The sequence below is a fragment of the Chanos chanos genome, chromosome 1 (assembly GCF_902362185.1).
Source record: "Chanos chanos chromosome 1, fChaCha1.1, whole genome shotgun sequence".
Classification (NCBI taxonomy): Eukaryota; Metazoa; Chordata; class Actinopteri; order Gonorynchiformes; family Chanidae; genus Chanos; species Chanos chanos.
Genome location: NC_044495.1, coordinates 32,512,383 through 32,532,172, shown reverse-complemented (window position 1 = coordinate 32,532,172; position 19,790 = coordinate 32,512,383). Strand labels below are relative to the sequence as shown.

The 19,790-nt window shown below is 40.9% G+C and overlaps 2 protein-coding genes and 1 long non-coding RNA gene across 4 annotated transcripts; all 3 read left to right on the top strand.

The window, feature by feature from the left end:
- Positions 1-646: 646 nt before the first annotated feature.
- Positions 647-2,822, top strand: ndufc1 (NADH:ubiquinone oxidoreductase subunit C1). The gene is made up of 4 exons (XM_030786537.1): positions 647-741; positions 1,573-1,676; positions 1,806-1,881; positions 2,669-2,822. The coding sequence occupies exons 1-3, from the start codon at positions 696-698 to the stop codon at positions 1,863-1,865; spliced, it is 210 nt and encodes a 69-aa protein (XP_030642397.1). The 5' UTR covers positions 647-695; the 3' UTR covers positions 1,866-1,881; positions 2,669-2,822.
- A 1,482-nt stretch (positions 2,823-4,304) lies between these two features.
- Positions 4,305-14,357, top strand: mgarpa (mitochondria localized glutamic acid rich protein a). Of its 2 annotated transcripts, none has more exons than XM_030767392.1 (5): positions 4,305-4,481; positions 7,564-7,664; positions 7,872-7,977; positions 9,363-9,380; positions 12,142-14,357. In XM_030767392.1, exons 1-5 carry the CDS (start codon positions 4,397-4,399, stop codon positions 12,885-12,887), a joined length of 1,056 nt encoding a protein of 351 aa, XP_030623252.1. In that variant the 5' UTR covers positions 4,305-4,396; the 3' UTR covers positions 12,888-14,357. The 2 variants fall into 2 exon arrangements, with proteins under 2 accessions (XP_030623252.1, XP_030623260.1); XM_030767400.1 differs by lacking the exon at positions 12,142-14,357 and adding an exon at positions 11,121-11,744.
- Positions 14,358-16,864: 2,507 nt separating this feature from the next.
- Positions 16,865-19,548, top strand: LOC115806599 (uncharacterized). Its single transcript, XR_004025196.1, has 3 exons — positions 16,865-17,043; positions 17,301-17,354; positions 17,550-19,548. It is a non-coding gene; the product is annotated as an uncharacterized LOC115806599 (long non-coding RNA).
- Positions 19,549-19,790: the final 242 nt, after the last annotated feature.

Here is a 19,790-nt window from a genome sequence, read left to right as displayed (position 1 = left end):
CAGGCCCCCTACACAACCAAAATGGCCGCCTAACTTCTCCTCCGGGTCAAACTGTGCTCTGCGCAGGCGTGGAGTGGAGGACTACTCACATAAAGAACTTCCTGTCATTTACAAGTTAATAGTTATGAGGTGATATTAATTAACAGGGTTAATTTGTGTAACATCGCGGAGGTGCATGGAGTAAATGCCTCAAAGAATGTCTAACCAAAGAATGTCTAACAATTCAGTTTTGGCAAGATAGAAAAGGCGGGGTATAATGGAGAGATGAGATAAAAAAAAACCCGGTATATATATATATATATATATACGTATGTGTGTGTGTGTGTGTCTGTGTATACATGATTGAATATATAAAATATAATGATTGTTTATGCTGGGCCTGTTCTTATATATGATCCTTTCTTTCTTTTTAATCGGACAATTTTTAAAATGTTCAAACTATTTTGTGCATGCTACACACATTTATATATTTAAAGTAACGTATTTTAAGAATAAAACTAAAGCCTTAAATGTAACAGAGGGCCTTGTACATCAAAATGCACAGATTTTTGATAGAATGTCAAAAATTTCTACGATCGATTGCTCTGTGCACGTCGGATCATTCCAGGCAAGCAGGACGAACAATCGACTTATCATCGAATCGAACCTTAGCATATAGTTAGCCAGCATTTGACGGCCTGAGCTGCAGTGCCAGAATGCCGCTAAATCGCTTATTACTTCGGATACCAACAGTCAGTAAGAGTGAGTATAAAACCAGAAAATATATATGCACATGTTAATTAGCTGAAAGAACATGTTCCTTGAGTTGTATTAATTTTGCTCACAGACCTTGCGGCCCTGACCTTAGCTTAGCATAATTAGCCAATGCTATCCTTTTGGATATAAAGTTGACCTTTTGCTAGTACACCGAGAATGTACGAAAAGTGTATAACCTTGTCATGTCATCTTGAACGTCTTATCGTCATAGCCGTTTGAGATCACAGGTCTTTGTTTTAAGATCGTTGTGAATACAAAGCAGTGAGCTTTATTCATACTAGCAAGTCTATATTAAATCTCCCAACACTGTTGTATTATCTCCCCGTTCAATTCCATCATTCATTGACCGTTTAAAGTAAATCAGTGAATGTCTAGTGATCGATTCAGGTCCGTGTGTCGTTCACGATATTTGCTTTTAATTGATATCTGATAACTGGATTACTGGATGGAATGGACTCTGTCAGAAGTTTTGTTTGTTTTAGCTGTGGTCATGCTGAAATTTGTTCTCTGGCATGTCATATTAACCCGAGTTAAGAATTTCATCAATTAAATTTTTTTTGGATCCTAGATGGATCCTATTGCTTCAGACCCTCCTAAACTGTTAGTATCCATTAAATATCAGGATATCTGTTCAGATGAAACACGGTTACCCACAGTGTGTTACATTCAACATGGTTTGAAACTGAACCATTTGACTGCTATCTGAGGAGAAACAAGTTTCATAGAGTGCCTGTTTTCACCTACAGACTTTTAAAAATTTGGATGGTTTGGTTTAGAACCATCAACATACTGATTGTAAAAATGTCTGCCTTGCAGCTGTGAGCAGAAGCGCGTTCACTGCAACCAAACCAGATCCAACCAAGCCTAACATGCTGCGTGTGGGGCTAGCGTTTGGGACCTCTGCATTCCTGTGGGCACTGGTAATGATTTCACATTGAGTCTTGGCTAACAGACAAGTTATTATTCAGAGTTCCTTATTGTTGTAATGCAAGTGAAGATTAAAACAGAACACTTTCTGATAAAGTGTATCTCCTATTTGTCCCTTACAGCTCTTCAAACAGCACAGCACCGATGTGAATGAGTACAAAGCAAGGAATGGCCTGGAGTGATTCCCCATGGGAACACGTAAGCAGCATAGTTCATTTGTGTAGGTGATTGCACTGTAGTTTGGAGTCATACACTAGACTAACGCTCTCTCTGTTTTTCTCAATGGTACCTCATTAAAAGGCAAACAGACAGATTCAAAAGACAGGCTTTTTAGTGTGTCTTCCGATGAGAGAGAGAGAGACCTGTGCTACAGCAGGGATTTTACTTTACTGATTATGTGGTGGCTCATTTGTGTGGAAAAAAAAAAAAGGAAAATCATTTTCACGCAAGTATGGGCTAACCTGTCAAATGACTAAATGGGTGCCTTCATAACAAATAATTAAAAAAAAGTTTTCAAAAATTTTGGAAGCTTGCATGCTTGGTTTTACTACCCAGCCTTAGAGTTTTCCCCACAGCACTTGAGGGAATTAAGTAAGGTTAACTACAGGCCCAATTAAATATTCTGACTCTTTAATCCATTCTGGTTCAAATACAGAGCTGAAATAGCAAATGTAAATACAACCAATTTAAAGGTGAAAAATGACCTAATGTTACGTGTGACACATGGAAATAGTAAACGTACAAAAACACTGAGATATATTAGAGGTCCAAAGCTATCAACCTATCATTGCCCATGGGATTAGCACAAAAATCATAATAATTTGAAATGTTTCATAGCCTGAAAGAATGGGTGCCACTCACAATCACAGCAGGTCATATAAGAAAGTGTTGTCACCCCACCTGGTTTTCAGCCCTTATGCACTAACATCATTCATCCACATCTGCCCCTATGAATGTCTGTAATGTGTTTTTATTTTCCTTACAGGTTGTGAAGTGAGATGCTTATGGAGATGGGAGTCACATTTGATCTAACCTCTGCATCATCTGTTTTTTCTCTATGCTTTATCTGTTGTAGTGCTCATATCCCAGGAATCTGGGGTAATATTGAAGTGTGTGTAATAAATACATTTATGTATTGACTTCTTCTTGTGTTTTATTTTTGATATAAAAACACATGGGATTACATACCATCTTGCATACTGAAACTGTTTTGCCCAGGTTAGCGTTAGCCGAAGGAAGCAATTTACTGGTTTAATAAAAAAAAAAAAATACCCCTTTACATATACACACACCTTTATATTTAAGTGGAGAATCCTTCACATTGATGGAGTAAATGCTGTCTTAAATGTGTAACAGTCACACATTGCTCTTGAGCAGGTGGTCCCAAAGGAGTGCTTATCTCCTTATGTGCTGCCCAGTTGGCTCTGTTCATTAGTCCTAATAAATAGATCAGAGATCCCTGCACATTGTCTGTTTCCACTGGCTCACTTCAAACTGTCAACGCTGAGAGCAGCTCAGAGTGACTGCAGGGTTCGTCAGGCACTGATGCTCAGAATAAGGGGGACAAATCTGGGTCTTGGGTGCACAGGTGGTAAAACTTGGCACGAACTGGGTCTGAGCACTCGACACAGAATGAACTCTGGTAATGGTGTACCCTTCTTGTTGAACTATGTTCCCCTTTACTGTGATTATCTTTCTTTGATTTCCTTACTTTTATTCTGGTATAGACAATATGACCTCAATTCATTGACACGCTGAATAAACTAGTGTTTAACTGATCACCACAATACTATGTGTGAGATAGTGTTGCATCATTCAGTATTTACACGTTGCATACACAGTAAGATTCTTTTGATCACAGTCAAAACTTGTCCATTTCTTAACTCTGCTGTAGTTTTAAGGTCAACATCCATTAATAATTTGCATCTCAGTGCAGTCAAGTACATGTCAGAGGACCATGACAGCGAACTTTGAACTGTTCTCTTTAGTGTTACAGTGTTTTCCACGAAATTGGGACAGTTAAGTGTGAAGATGTTTAAAGCTTTGCGACTGTCCAGGACATCCTGATATCATCCCAGTATTTCTTCACGAAGTTTTTTTCACTACAATGTGCAAGGGTGACAGCGCAAAACCAGTAAATGTTGTTCATAATTGTTATTGCACCTTTACCGCCCTCATTTCATAAATCTGATTGATCATTCGTTGATGCTGATATTTATGTACAATAATGTTTTAAAATAGGTGAGATCATCTCTCCTGATCGTGTGTCTAACGATTCAGATGCGCATCACATGCTCTGTACCACCAAAATGAACTGTGCTGCCTTGACATGAACAATGAAAGAATTTTAAAACAACACATCCAATTTACATAATCAGACGTTAATTAGTTTATTACATGTGCTGGTACGAATATACAGATACTGTTTTAAGACGCCACATGTGTGAAAAACAATATTTACGAATTTAAGGTTTCGTCTAACCCACGTGTATTCAGTGACCTTTTCCAACGAGTTTGCGTTGCGTGCGTGAGACCGGGTTGGTGAAAAGCGTGCGTCAGTTCAGTTGCGTGCTGCTCTGGCGAGTGCAGGATTTTTTCTCCTCCTCCACCGCACACTCCTCTCGTCTCAACTGTCCGCAACACCCCATTCATTTAGCAGCCGTAGTTCACGCACGAAGCATTCCTTCTGTGGCTGTTTGGACGCCGCGCAGCGATGTCTCTGTGTAGAGCGGCCTGGCAAAGATGTGGGCCTTTGGCCCGGCAGTACCTGACGCACCGCTCCCCCCTGATCAGAGATGGTGAGATGAATATTTGTTGCAGAATCTTTGTATCAGTAGGCTTATTTAATCTCTTCTAATTTCGACCTGCAATGTCCTATGTTTTAGACAGATTCATACTCATTGTCCTGCACTTTTGCCTAAAATGTGTATGTACTTGTTACAACTCGTGACCGTTGTCTGTTAAAAATGCTGAATTTGCTTCCATTTATTTGTTTATATTTTGTAAGATAGCACCCGTTATGTTCCCTTAAGGAGGCGAGAAGGTCAGAAAAATACATTTGGCATCACGATATCTCTAATCGTGCTCGTTATAATCACCAAAATGCTGTTTGGTGCATAACATGTTTTCACTAGTGGCGCTCTGTTCGCTTGGAACACAATGTACAAATCGACCTAATACAATACTGATGTCAAGTGTACCCTTAGTGGCACAGTGTTGAACTAATCTAACGATTTATCGACTGAATTCAGGGCTAAACGTAAAGTTTTAAACAGTAACCACCGACAAGTATACTACCAGACATGAAGGAAAACTTCAGAATATGATTCGGCTAGTTTTAGCTTTTATCAATCAATATTTTTTTCGTAAACAGTCTGGTTACGAAAGCAGAAATTTCGCAATGTAGATTTTTGGAAGCGAGGAAGCCCGTTTACATAGATCACCCTTAAATGACATGGAAGACCTTTAATTTTTGACCTTCGTTAAATCAAGGGTAGCATGGAAATATGGTTGTTGGCGTAGCTCACGTGGTTGCGAACGTGTGACGGTGGTCTTAGAGTATAGAAGTGTAGGATTGCCTCACAGCCATGCTGCCATATCGTATAGCCTATATGGCGGACGCTCGCTTTAGCGAGTGGAGCTCACCAGTCAGAGCCACATGATGTTTGTACTATAGACTGAAATATCTCTGTCATCGTTGTTGCAGCATCCAATTTTCGACTTGAGACATTTAATTACAATAACTCAGGTTGAGATCTTTCTTGTATTGGAGGCTGGTGACAATGTAACGTTACGAAAAATGTCTCCTGTTTTTGTGCACCGGTCTCACGCATCCTTACCTCCATGTAAAGAAAACTGAGCATTGTTTTAAAATAATGCTCATTTATGTTTTGCTCATTTGTGCGTATGACACTCCTATACATGAGCTGCTTTGTATGTTAAGTGAGAAACAAAATATTTTCAAAAAACAGTCCTGGAGGGCAGGATGAACTATAATTAAGCAACATTCCACATCAGTCATTTGGCTTCAGTTTGCTGAAAACTCCAGACTACATCACTGTATTTACCTACTCTGGGTCTGTATCTGTGTGTGTCACAGAATAAGAGAGAGGTGGTTTGTTGTATGTCCTGTCTAGCAAATGCATGTCCACATTGGGAAAGTGGCCAGAAAATGGTCTTACATGCCAGGGTTCTGCCATCGCAATAATCCCCATCCTTGCTTCTCCAAACAGTTGCCATGCAAAGTACCCTGCTGAGAGCAAACTGATTGCATAAAATAGTGTGTCCAGAAAGACACTGTTGAGTTATTAACAGAGATTACTTTCCCTGATATATTCAGTTCTTCTCTTCTCCAATCAGCAGAACTGCTCCAGAGTAAGTCAGTCTTTTTTTTTTTTCAGTTGATACATGCATATATAGTCACTCACTCAGTCTCTCTTACAGCCTTTGACTCCTGAAACGGCTTATCAGATTAGCCAATATAAATAACACGGAGGTGTCTATAGCCCCTTTACTCTAGCAGGGCATGAGTGACCAGATTATCTGACAGAGATTATAAAGAAAGTGCACCATTTGTCTAGTTGGGGTTCACCATACACAGCTCTTAAATCAGTGTTCACTTTAATTCCCAGACCTCTTAAACATTTCCCTTGATAGTCCTAAGCTTTGTCTGCTAAAACCATGATAAAGCCCCAGAGTATGACCTAGTGGTTTACAGTGATGGTGTAAAATCTAAAATTAGATGCTGTTTGTCTAGGTTAACATTTAGGCAGGGCGGTAAAATGCAGTGTACAGTCACTGATTCTAACCCGAGTTGTGCAAAAGTTTAGACCCCTCTGATGACATCTCTCACTTTAGGTGCCTGGTTTTAAGAGCTGTTTGTCCGAGTAATAAAGATGTTGGCAGATATCAGCGAGCTGGACGGAAACTCTTGACATGCGTCCAAGTAGCAGCAATGTAGTAAACAAATCATTTGGCCTAAGTGTCTACTAGCCGACGTACTACAGTGATAATCTAAGCAAGCAAAGTGAAATTTGTAACTTGACTCAGTTCACACACATTTATTTTAGTCCTCCATTGACACATCTGATTCAACTTATTACCTAATTGTCAAAGCACAGGACCAGTTGATCCAGGATTGCTAGTCCAGGGCTGAAACAAATGTAATCTTAAATACTGTGTCAGGAAACACTGTTTAAACACGTGCTTCACTGACAGTGTACATTAGAAAGCATAACCACAGAGGCACACTGGTTTGTGTGTCTCCTGTTTCTCCCTCTAAATATATTGTTTGAAGATTTTGAGAGTCTCTTTGTCATTAGTCATGTAAGCCCTACTGTTGTAGCAGGGCTGGTATTTAGAGTTCGTTGATAGCAGGAATATTTCACTGCGGAAGATAGATGAGTCCTGACAGGCATATTTCTGGATGCCTAAACCTGTTCTTCACAATCCAATCAGCTCTGTGGTTATCTTGCTTGGCAGAAAGGAGCTCAAATGCTCAGGCACTAGACTACAACTGGTGGGATTGTTAAGTCATTGATGCCAGTGCATTGACCAATCGCTTTAAATATACCAGGGGCTTTAGCAAATGAGTGCCAAGGTGCTCTGAGTGAGGGATAATCTACATATAACTGAGTATCAGCAGTTGTGCCCTCAGATAACAAGTGCATACCAGGGGTCAAATGGTGAAGGAGTTTCTCCATGCCGTGTGTTAAGTGTTGACCAGAATAGTTGTCTTACTGAAGTCACTGTTTGTGATTAAATGTAGGAATCTGATCAAAAGGCTCTTCCTCCCTCTCTGTCTCTATCTCTTTCTCTGTCTTTCACGCTTTCACTCTTTCACTCTTTCAATTGCTTGCTCTCTCTCTTTTTTACACACAGGGGTCCCTCGGAGGCTTATGTCATCAGTCCCTGGTGGTTCTGGGGAAAATATCGTTTATGTTGTTCTCTGTGGTGGAGCCTTCGCAGCTGCACTCGCCTATGTAAGTTCTTCCTGTGAAACCCCAGCCAAACCCTGCTCTCACAATCAATTTGGTTTAAATTACTCTTAGCACCTGTTAGTCAAGTCTGGCCTTTAATGGACACGTGGTGTCTGTGCCATATCTGATTGTGGCTTGTGTTTATATTGCAGAAGTTGTGATTAATATAATTTAATAACTCTAACTGACTGATTAACTCTTTTGTGACAGACATACCGGACAGTGACAAGTGACCACGCCAGATTCAATGATCGCATCACTGAGATCAAGGCTCGTCCTCGACCTGGATGGGAACCCAAACCATGGCCACCCAAGAGTAAGTCCCACCCACTCTGACTTTTTCCGCAGGCTCTTATTTGCCAATTCACTATTCAGTATTAATGCTGCTATAGCATTTCTCTTGTCTGCTTTGAAGGACTCATCAGTCACTGTGGTAGAGGAGCTATAGTGTGTCTGAGCTGCAGGTTTCTTTAGCCTCCCAGTTGTTTACAGGCTACATAAATGACCAGTCGACCCTTCAGGGTCATATTTCCCCAGATCAGCTGGTCTACCTCGACAGGGGTTTGAGTAATTTACGTTTGTGCAGGCCAGAGAAAACTGGTTCTTGGCTGTTATTGGAAGCCGAGGGGCAAGGCGGGGTTGAAGATTAGGATTATTTGGAGCTTGTTTGTGCATGTTAAAGAAAAGTCACTGATGACCACACACAGGCATTCCCTCTGCAGGCACACTCACACACACACACACACACACGCACACACTCACAGAGAGAGAGAGAGAGGGGGGGCGGTGTCCCTTTAAGCCATTGTTCTAAGCTGGTTGTGTGAGGAAACGTTCTGGCTCACACATGTTGTGTGAGAAGGCCACCTCGACGCAGGACTGACAGCCCTCCTGCTGATTTCCTGCTGAGAAGAGTACTTGAGGCATCTGTGCATGTTTATATCTTGTGTGTGTGTGTGTGTGTGTGTGTGTGTGTGTATAAAAACACATACATCCCAGTATGTGCTATTTCCCTCTGTGTTTATTTTGTCCTTGATAAGTCTGTGATGCACGCTCCTCACAGCAGAGGGAAGGCATAGACACACTATCACTTCTGTCTTTCTGTAATAAGCCGAGGGTCAAAATAAATGGCCCTGTAAACTGAAATACCTGAGGGAGATAGGGAGTGACAGTGTTCTGTGGTGTTGGAATGAGAGGGTGAGAATACACTGATCGGCTCAACTCGCCTAGACTAGACCAGGACTTGGTCCAAAACCTTCCACCTCTGCCCCTCCTGTTTCACATTGCTGCACTGGTCATTTCTGTGGTGGTCCAACAGCTGATGGGACTCCCACGTGTCTAACTGTCATCATGCATTTCAGGGCTCTGCCAAAACCGTTTCCTCTTCGTTATCGCAGCCAAGCTGTAATTATGCAGCTGTATTACATACTCTTATCTAGAATTACACCCCTATCAAGAACTCATTCAGCCAGGAGCTATTACTATGGACCATTGCATGCTGTTGTTTCAGCTGTCATGGCTCAATGAATGTTGGCAAAGTTAGCCCAGTTTCACTTTCAGTTTTAGGGATTATAAACACAGGCACTTTTGGATTGAATCAGTGTATCAACCCACATGCATGAGCACAAATGTTTATAAAGCGTTATTTTGATGCTTGTGATCTGATTTTTGTCTGTCTCTTTTTTTGTGCGTTTGTTTCTATAGACAGGGATGAAGAAGAGGGTGAGTTATACTTGCGTGATTCTGTGTGTTCATTTTCTCTAAGTTCTTCATGTCTCGATGTGTTGACTGTCCCAGAATGCCAGAGGTTAATCCAGGAGATCTTTGATCTTTGGCATGGATTTGATGATTTTAAGATAAATCTCTTTCTGAATGCGTTCTCTTAAGAGTCTTTCAACTATTCTCTGTAGCTATGCTCACTGACTTACACTTTCACGCAGTTGCACACTGTAAAATGCATTTACAGTTTCAAAAACACCTGTATCTGGGGTTTGAGAGACCGTCATCTTCAGAAATAGTTGGAGTCATTTTGAATTATTAAATCACACTAATTTCTCAGCTATAAACAATTAAAGCACTGAGAGTCATGATACATGGGGTGTGCTTGTTTTGCATGTTGTCATTGGTGTGTTTTATGATTCTTTACTGTTTTGAAAGAAAACGCCTTTCCAGCTGTAAAATACACACAGACACAAAATACACATTTTTTTTCTGGTGTAATTACCAGAAAAGACAACTGCTAACATAATTTATGACTCCTCCCTTTAATTCTGGATCTGAGGTCTCATTGGTTGCCCACCGTGGAGCACTTAACATTCTTTTCTCTCACCTGTGTACAGAGGAAGCCCTGTTCTGATAAATAATCAGTAATTATTAATTGGCGGCCAAACCGTTGTATAGCAACCAAAGATTTTCCCACGAGTGAAAAGCTTCAAGCAAGTCCTACTTGTTTTTTGTGGTGGTGGTTTTTAGTACAATAGACTTTTTTTTTTTTTGGGCTATGGAGAATTGTGAGAATTGTCTTGATAGGAACAGTGCTATAACCTGTTGATCGGAGCAGACTTTTGTAAAACTATAGTCTGAAAAATTAAATATTATGAAATGGAATATTCAACCAATGAAATGAAATATTCTGGAGCTTGAGTTCGCTGTAGTCCTCTCTTGTTGCAGTTTTCTATTGGTGTTGACTTTGATCAGCATATAGAAAAGTGTCTTCGAAATGGTGATGTGCTAGCATGTGTGCAGTGTGAATTTAGGGAAAGATTTGTCACTTCAAATTGAGTTAGCCTGCAGTGGTTCTGTTATGGAATATTGCTTGTTTGTATCATTTGAAATTGTTATTATTTTACGATACAGATGCTTGAAAAATCACTTCCCAGAGCTCCACCCACCCCACCTACCCAGACAATGTACCTCACCCTACCTCAAGTACCTTTTTACAGAGTAACCCAAAAATATACCTTACCCCAAATCCCATTTGACTGAGTAACCTGTTTGTCAGAACAGGGCCTTTTCCTCATGTATGCTGACCTACTCTTCCACTGCTATCGGACAGTCCATCTAAATCCGTCTGTAACCTTATCCGTCCTCATTCTCTTTTGAACTTCCCGCCCTCCTCTCCACCCTACCCCCCGTTACCCGTCGTGTGTTTTACCGCCATATCCTTAAAGACCACACCGCGTCAAAATCGAGACAGCAACGTCATGAAAAATATTCATTAGCATACGAACTCGTGGCATTAGCGATTACCACACGCTCATGCGCTCATGTTATTATATATCTAAAGTCCTGACAGGTTTACGAAAATAAACTAAAAGAACAATAACAGACGAAAAAAAAAAAAGTTAAAGCTAACTGTAATTTGTTAAAATCTAAAATCTTTTTTGGAAGTTACTGTTTCTACTTTTTTAAAATAATTTATGCCCCCTTTGCTAACTGTTTCTTTGTTCTTACCCTTTCCAGAGTATAACTAATTGGGGCGGTCACGGCTGGGTCCCCATAGTCACAGGACTCTTTGGATGAATCACAGCTCTGCTACAGTACTGCTAATGACACTGCTAATGAGTCCTGCTTTCTGTACCCGTAATGAAACGCCTGTCAAACGCCTGTATCCCACTGATCTTATTTATTTTATTTATTTCAAACATATTCTGTAACATCGTGATTGGTATTTATTGAAATGTACGAGAGAGTTTTCTGTTCGGTTTTAAAGAATTAAAGAAACACGCACAACAGAACCCCCCCTTTTTTTGGTTGTCTCTCTTTGTCATTGGACTTTTCAGAGATGCTGATAGTGGTAGCTTTGAATACATGGTAAGATTCAACCATCCTTCTATTCTTCCCCTGTCCCCTTGCCTCCCTTTGCTTCTGCCCTCTCTCTTTCCGTTTCTGTTCCTATTTCTCCCTTTTCTGCTTTTAATGATCTATTCTCTCTCAGCTTGCATTTGCATGCTGTTTGCAGCGCTTTTGTTTTCTTACAATTTTGTGATTGATTTCTTATTTGGTTGTATTTGGTCTGCAGTTGGTTTGCTTTTTTCAGGTGAAGACTTTTCTGAATGGAGCGGTAAGAGAGGTTGTATGTGAGAGTGTGTGTGTGTGTGAGATCTGAAGAATTAGAGTATTGTGAATTTTTGAGTCAGGTACTAGAACCCTATGCTGTGTTCTATGGGACATTGCTTAAATATACTTAGGTGTATAGCTGTGAACTTAAACAGCCACATCTTCAATGGCAAGGTCCTACAACTGTAACAATGTAGAACTGTACCATTTTACTGCCAGTGATTGAAGTAATCAAATTGATTCAGAGTTTTCTAGTACTACCTTCTGGCTATTTGAAGGATTAATGTACACTAAGGAAAGTTAAAAAGATAAATGGAATTGAAGCTCTCATATATAGTCTGCTGTCAGGTGTGTATGTCTGTGTGGGCATGCATTTTTATGAATGGACGCTTCTCATTTTTGTGTATGTGTTTACTTTTGACAGACGGAGGTGATGAGGAAGGAGAGGAGGCTGCTGAGGCAGAGGAGGGAGCAGAGGGAGGTGAAGCTGAAGAAGAGGCGGCAGCAGCGGAGGAGTCCGCTGAGGAAGAGGGCGGAGCCGCCGAAGCGAACGGCGAAGAGGCGGCCGCGCCAGAGGAGGTTTCGTTAGAAGCAGCTGAAGCTAACGGAGAGGAGGCAGGGCCTGTGGAGACTGTGGTGGAGAGCGTTGCTGAAGCCGTCGCAGAGACGGCGGAGGTGGTCGCCGAGGTTGCTGAGGCGGTTTCCGAGGCTGCAGAGGAAGTAGCCGCTGTAGCGGAAGAGGTGGAGAAGGTGGCGCAAGAGGTAGAAGCAGCAGCAGAAGCAGTAGCAGCACCTGCTGTCCCAGCTGAAGAGGCACCAGCTGTAGAGGAGCCAGCACCAGAACCTGCTGCTCCAGAACCAGTAGCTGAAGAAGCAGCTGCTCCAGAACCAGTAGCTGAAGAAGCAGCTGCTCCAGAACCAGTAGCTGAAGAAGCAGCTGCCCCAGAACCAGTAGCTGAAGAACCAGCTGCCCCAGAGCCAGTAGCTGAAGAACCAGCTGCCCCAGAACCAGTAGCTGAAGAAGCAGCACCAGTTCCTGAACCAGTGGCTGAAGAGCCAGCTGCAGCGGCTGAGCCTGTAGCTGAGGAACCAGCAGCAGTAGAAGCAGCACTGGCTGAGGCTATGGAGGAACCAGCAGCAGAGAGCGATGGTACGGCAGATGCCTCGTAAAGAGGAAGAGCCAGAAACACGGGCTTCTTACATAAAGGCCTGACAGGCCTCTGGGTATAAACACACTCAAATCCGCACACATACACACACTCTTCCCACAATCAACAGTATACAATTCAAAACTGCCCAACTCATTAACCTGTCAGTAGAAATTTCAGGGGTGTTGTTAACCCTTTGGCATGCAGTTAAAAATACCAGGACACTATGTGTACACACACACACACACGCACACATTCACAGAATAATGCTGGAGACAGAGTCATATTTATCCAAAACCCTTCAAAATCAAATCAGTGATGTTTTATTTCTTTTGCCCTCCATAAATAACCTTTTGTATCTGTTATTTATTAAGGTTGTAAAGGTCATAGATCATGAGCTTGAATGTACAAAGAAGGGAATGCACATTAGATATCCTTTATTAGAGCGTCTCTTCACTCTGTAGAAGCTTTATGTGTGGCATATTGATTGAATTGGATTCTGGATGAGCCGGGTTGAATCTCGTACCAAATGCTGCACACCCTGTTGTGTATATCTTTGTTCTAAATCATGGGTGAGTTGAAATGGCTAGTTTAGGTTTTATGAAATTGATAGTAATGTATAAATATTGCCCTTTTGAATTCCCTTGCCAGATAAGAATGAGTTAGAATGAACATCTCAACAATTGCAAGAGTAAACTGGCTAAGATACAGTGCAGTTAAAGAAGTGATACTGAAGACTCTGTGTTGGCAGTTTGAGCTACTCAAGCCTTTTTATGAAATGTGACCAAAAGGAAAAACTCCTGCCTTTCTCTTTATTTTCCTACTCCTGTATCAGTCTTTATCTCTCACAGCATAGAACAAAACTCTTTTCACACATGTAAGAGGGGGGAAGAAAAACTCTCACTCACTCCCAACATTCACAAACCTGAGCCAGCTTCATGTGACCTTTAACCTCTTTCCTGCCTTACTTGTTCTTTTCTGAAGCACAACTCTGCATGCCGAAACGCAAATGCCACCTCTGACCAACTGCTCTGTGCTTTTTTTTTTGTCTTTGAACTTTTAGTATTTGTATGTAGCCCCAATACTTTGACTACCAGTAGTTACACACAACTTGCTGGAACTCGATTTTTTTGTTTGTTTGTTTGTAAGAGGCCTTTATAAGTTGTGCTTCTGCCAGATATCACTCAGTTGGTATATGCCATGCCAGTGTACTGTGAAGCTTACCTTATGGCCCTCTCTAACTCTTGGGGAACTCTGAAAGATTTTGGCTATGCCTGTGTAACAGTGTGTGGAAATATTATTAGTTTTTGAAATTCTCTGCTGTACAAAGGAACTGTGAGGAACTCATAAAGTTCAAAAGGAAGTGTCCACTATCCGTATGTGTGGTTATTCACATTGCTCCTTTAACTGGCTTAAAGAGTCATGTATTGAAGAGAACTGGTCAAGGGAATTCAAGCCATCTAATAAAGAACTGAGAACTCAAAAATAAACATTCCTCCGTGTTTAATTTCTCAATTTGGTCTCCATTTTGCTAACATTTGCTTTATTTTGCTCTAAACCTACATTAGCTTCCTCTAAAAATCCATGTCCATCCTCAAAAGCCACACTAACCGGTTGTGAATATTTTCATGTCCAATTAAGAAATTAATCATCCATTTAAAACATGTACAAGAGTGGATATTGTGACTTATTTTGAATATATGATGTCACAATATCTAGGACACATACACCCCCCCCCTATCCCCCCACCCCATTTCTTCTCAGGTGTTTGAAAATTGTTTTGGTGTGTGCATTTCTTTGTGATATTTGGCAGTTAAGCCTGTTGAAAATGTTTTTCTGTTTTCACATATGGGCCCAATATAATACTAACCAGGCTGTTTGTCAGTGGCTAAGATACTGTTTTGATCTGTTAGTTGTATTTTTAGGTTTTGTATTGCTCATCAAAAACATGTTTTTACATAATGGTCTAAAATGTACCAAAGTACCTAGATTTACCATGCACTGCATTGAATCCGATTTTTTTATATATATATATATATATATATATATTTATATATATATCTCTGATGTTAAAAATACCAGTTTCTACTCAACACAACACTTTCAAGGTCTTCCATGTGTAATTTGGTTGTTACTTTTCTCATTCATTCCTTTCAGGAGTGGGACAATTCAAAATCTTATACTGTTGGTCTTTTAGACAGCATGTGGAGTTACTCTTGGTAAATGGTATTGGTAAATAGTGGTCTAATAAAACATCAGAAAAATTAACATGGATCATTTCATAATGAAGAGGTGCAGATTATAATGGGCCCATCTGTGACTTTTTTCCCTTTACGTGACCTTTATTATTATTTTGACCTTCAGCAGAGCTTCCTGTGTTTTTATATGTTCACTGTTCACTCAAATGGCTGCTGAGGTATCTTCAGTCTTCAGTCAGTTTCAGTCTACCACCACTGCTCATAGTTGTCTGACCATTCTTTTTATGCGCACACATTGATTGCAGACATGACAATAGTACGTAAATGTCTTTATGTACTATTATGTTCCTCTTGCTACCATCCTCTGTGTAAGTCTGTGGTCTGATGCTTTGCCTAGACATTACTGAATGTTTTCAACTTTCCACATGGATCCTTTCAGTACCTCACTGTTTTTAGTGTTGACATGTCAGCGTACACACATCTGCTTGGTCACAACAAAGAGTCCTTAAATTACCATGACATCTCCATTGGGGTGCTGTTTTTTATGTTAAGGGCAACTGGATGGTTATTTTGCTGTCATAATGGTTGTGTGCGCATATTGGCATATTTATACTATTTTCTGTGTGTACATGAGAGATTGTGTATTTATCTGGGTAGCTGAATGCAAATCACACAAATGCCGTATATGATGAAACAGATCTCACCATATCTCAGAATGAAAAGCAGTACCCTCTTGACAGTTGTCTTCTTGCCAAACAACAATCTCTTAGTTTTGTGTTTACAGTTCACAGCATGATGAACTCTTTTTGGGGCTATAAAAGTTCTTAAAACTAACTCTGCACTGGACTAACCTGACTATCACTCACTCACTGACTTTTTCCTGTCTCTCTGGTACACACTCTGCCAAACTTGCTTGAACACCTGCATGTTGGGTCCCTCACCAACATGTGGTTTCACTGATAAGATTAGTAGTCTGAAAATGATTATATGAATGTCAGATGGTCCGAGGGACACACCACTATAGAACATTTTGTTAAAGCACTGACTAGATAAACCCAACAACTACACAAGTTAGATGGTAGAAATTCAAATCATAACTTGCGGGGAAACAACATGCTAACGGAAGTGCCCTAACTACTTTTTTGGCATCTCAGCACTTCTCTGCCACACTGTTTTGCTTCTCATTTCATTATGACATTGAGGGAGTTAAAGCCAATGCCATGTCTTTTCCTTGAATGTAGTGTAATGTGGTCATTTTTTTGAGTGAGTGACAGTTGGATGGTCGGTTCTGTGTTGCAGCGGTGCAGTCTGACTCGCTCAGTACAGTGATTGCTTCAGAAACTGTGGAGATGGCTGCAGCATCTGTAGTGGAGGAGGTGGCTGGGGTAAGAGTCGAGCCAGAGAAGCCAGTTGAAGCTGCAGCGGCAGAAGAACCTGCTGTTGCATCAGTAACAGAGGAGGTAGCAGCTGCACCTGAAGCTGTAGGGGAAGCTGCAGTTGTTACAGAAGGTGTGGCAGAAAAGTCTGCAGTTGAAGAAGCACCAGTTGTCCCAGCGACAGAAGAGACTTCTGCTGCCCCAGCAGTGGTGGTTGCAGAACCAGTGGTAGCAGAGGTTGTTCCCGAAAGTGCAGCTGTAGAATCAGCAAGTGTGGCTGAAGAAGCAGCCGCGAGTCCTGTTGTGGCTGAAGAAGCAAATGTGGTTGAAGAAGCACCCGCAAGTCCAGTCTTAGAGGAAACAGCAAGTGTGGTTGAGGCAGTGGTAGAAAATCCCACAGTGGCAGAGACAGTTGCTCCAGCAGCGCCCCCTTCTGCTGTGGAGGCCTCAGCCCCAGATGATTCCAATCGTGAATTCATTGTTGTGGTCCTAGAAGGAGCTCCCAAAACAGAGAAGAAGCCCAAGGTTCTCGGTGTGTCTGCAGTGACAGGCAGGATCATCCCAGCTCCAGATGATGATGAAGAGCCAGCAGGGCAGGTAACAGGTAATTTGATTTAGCATGACACCTCAGCAGCCACAAAATGCTCCTTTCTGAAATGACAGATACTAAAGGCAATAAGTTGCCTTATACATTCATAATGTCATCACACATGTTTCAGTTGTCATGGAATAACAGTTATCTGTGAATGAAAGCCATTAAGAATACTCTTGCACTAAACACTGAATTAAACAATTAAAAGTTGATTATAATGTTTTGTGATTTAGGAAGGTGTTTTGGTTAACTATTGTTTTCCTCTTTAGAGCAAGCGCCGCCTGCTTAGAATGCAGATGCACTAACACCAGCTGGGAGCCTATGTAAGATAAAGCATTTATTTTTTCTTTTTATCCTCATTGTAAGCTAGAATCAGGACTAGAATCAAATGTCTTGTCATGTTTGTACTCCCTATTATGCCAAAACATCTAATAATTTGGTTGAATATCAAGATGTTTGTAATAGTTTCTCTTTCTCTCTCTCTCTCTCTCACTCACTCTCTCTGAATTGTTTGACAGGAGCCTTGAAATCTTGAACCCCTACCCCGTGGAAGAAATGAGGGATGTGCCTTCACCCCCCACTGACACAACCTAACCCTTTCACTGAATCATGAGCCCTTTAACCTTTCTTGTTTGTTCATAATTTCTTCTCCAACCCCGACATATGGCTGTCCCAAGGCTCTTGCATTGTGGTCGGATCATGTTGGTTTAATGAGAAAGTCACACTCTCTACAAACTCTTGTCTATCTCTGCCTGGATTCAAACAGCTAAATTATCAGGGAAATGTGTAAGCCAAATTACTATTCCCGGTTTGATTCTGAAATGGTTTTCGTAGCTGACAAGGCTCTTTGTCATATGCTGTCACCTGGGAATCCTTCTGTGCAGGATTTTACCTTATACTTCCCTGTTAAAATGGCTGTTTAAATCCAGACTCTCACAGAAAAGCACTCAGCTCAAACATTTACTCCTTCAGTTCATTTTTGCTTTTTCTTCTGGCATCACAGCCAATAGGTTTAGATCTTATATGACTTTATCCCACTGCATGGTGAAAATCACTCTTCATATCTGTAGTATTACAAAGAAACAACTGTTTTTATGATAGGACTCTTGCTCCTGGATAAAGAGAAGTTTGTATTTTCTAATAGAGACAAATAGACTATACAATAGTGATGGTTTGGAAAATGGAGAAGGATCAGATTGTATTTCTTTACTGTTCTGTCTTTCCTTCAAACCCAGTGCATGAAGGTCAATAGTATTCTTCCTAGTAATTCACCCTACCTCAACCTCACTCTTACCAGGCCATGTTTTCTCACCGCCATGCCAATAGTTACTATGGTGACAGGCCACAAATGGATTATAAACATAACAGGTCACTGCCATGAGTAAATGCTGTGAGAGAACTTTCCAGAGTTGACCTCAGGTAATCCGCTTGTTTCCTTTTTAAAATGTGAATCTTAAAACTATTTTGGATAGATTAGTGGGATTTCCTGAAAATACTACGTAACATAATATTACATTAGAAGCTATCTGGCATGTGTGGGAGGCATGGACCATACCTCACTACCTCAGTCTGAACTCCGTAGCTGCTGATCCTTCATTGCACTTTTCCTACTGCAAACACAGTGTTCTACCTTCTGAAAGACTAATAAGGGATTGAGGTGCTAGAGTTGACACTTAAAAAAGAGTCAGCTGACATTGGTCTGGATCATGTCTCTCTCTCTGTTTAAAATGACACTCCCCAAAATACACTGCATTACAGTATACTGTGAACAGATACATTTTCCCATAGCATCAAGTCGTGAAATCAAATACATTTCAGAAAGGCAGACATTTGAGCCTCCTGGGTTTTTTTCTTCTTTTTTTTTAATTGCTTTTCATCTCACATCTGCACTTTGACAAGCTGTGCCCAAACACTGTCGTTTGTAAAGAAGAATGGAAGAATGTTGGACTGTACATCATGTTGGTGACACTTGTCTGTGTTTAAGATGTGCTATAATCATTACCGTGAGATTTTTGATGGTGGAGAAAATATTTTGGAGCACATTGCTTTGCAGGTGAAGCTTATGCTAATGCTTTAGTTGATTTAGCCTTTCTTGCATTGGTCTGCTGCAGAGGAACGATGTTTAGGGTTTTTTTTCCCCCTCCGTGCTAAACTAATATGTTAGACATTCTACAGGTCATTTCTCAGACTATTAGTGTGAACCCGTTTATTAAAGATGGAGATAATTGTTTTTTTTCACCTGTCTTTTCTTTCTGTGTTGTATTCGAAAAAGGAACTGAAATCATTGAAAAGTGAATATAAACTTACTTATACAGTGTGGGGAGCAGGTTTTTCACTGAGTCTGTTTTCAAGTGTTTCTTTAGGATGTATGTTTTATAAACAGTGGCTTGAGGGATTGAATAGCATGGATGTCAAGACTGCTCTGGAGTTTTTTTTTCTCTTAACAGTGATGGTCCCACACCTTTATCCATAACTGTTAATGTAGACAAATTTCTGTGTGTAAGAAATAAAAAGGGAATCAAAACACGTGAGTATGACTGAATTTTATGAATGTAATTATGAGAATTTGCCGAGGTATCTGAGAAGGTTGTAATGTAAGCGGTGAACAATTTACATTTTTCTTGCTAGAATGTTTTCCCGCAAGTGGGAAAGGCACCATCGAGGGGCACACAACGCTAGATATTGCTTGACGGCAGTGTCAGTCAACGGAGGGCGCTGCGCTTCAAAAGAAAGAGCATGCGGCGGTTAGACAGAACGCG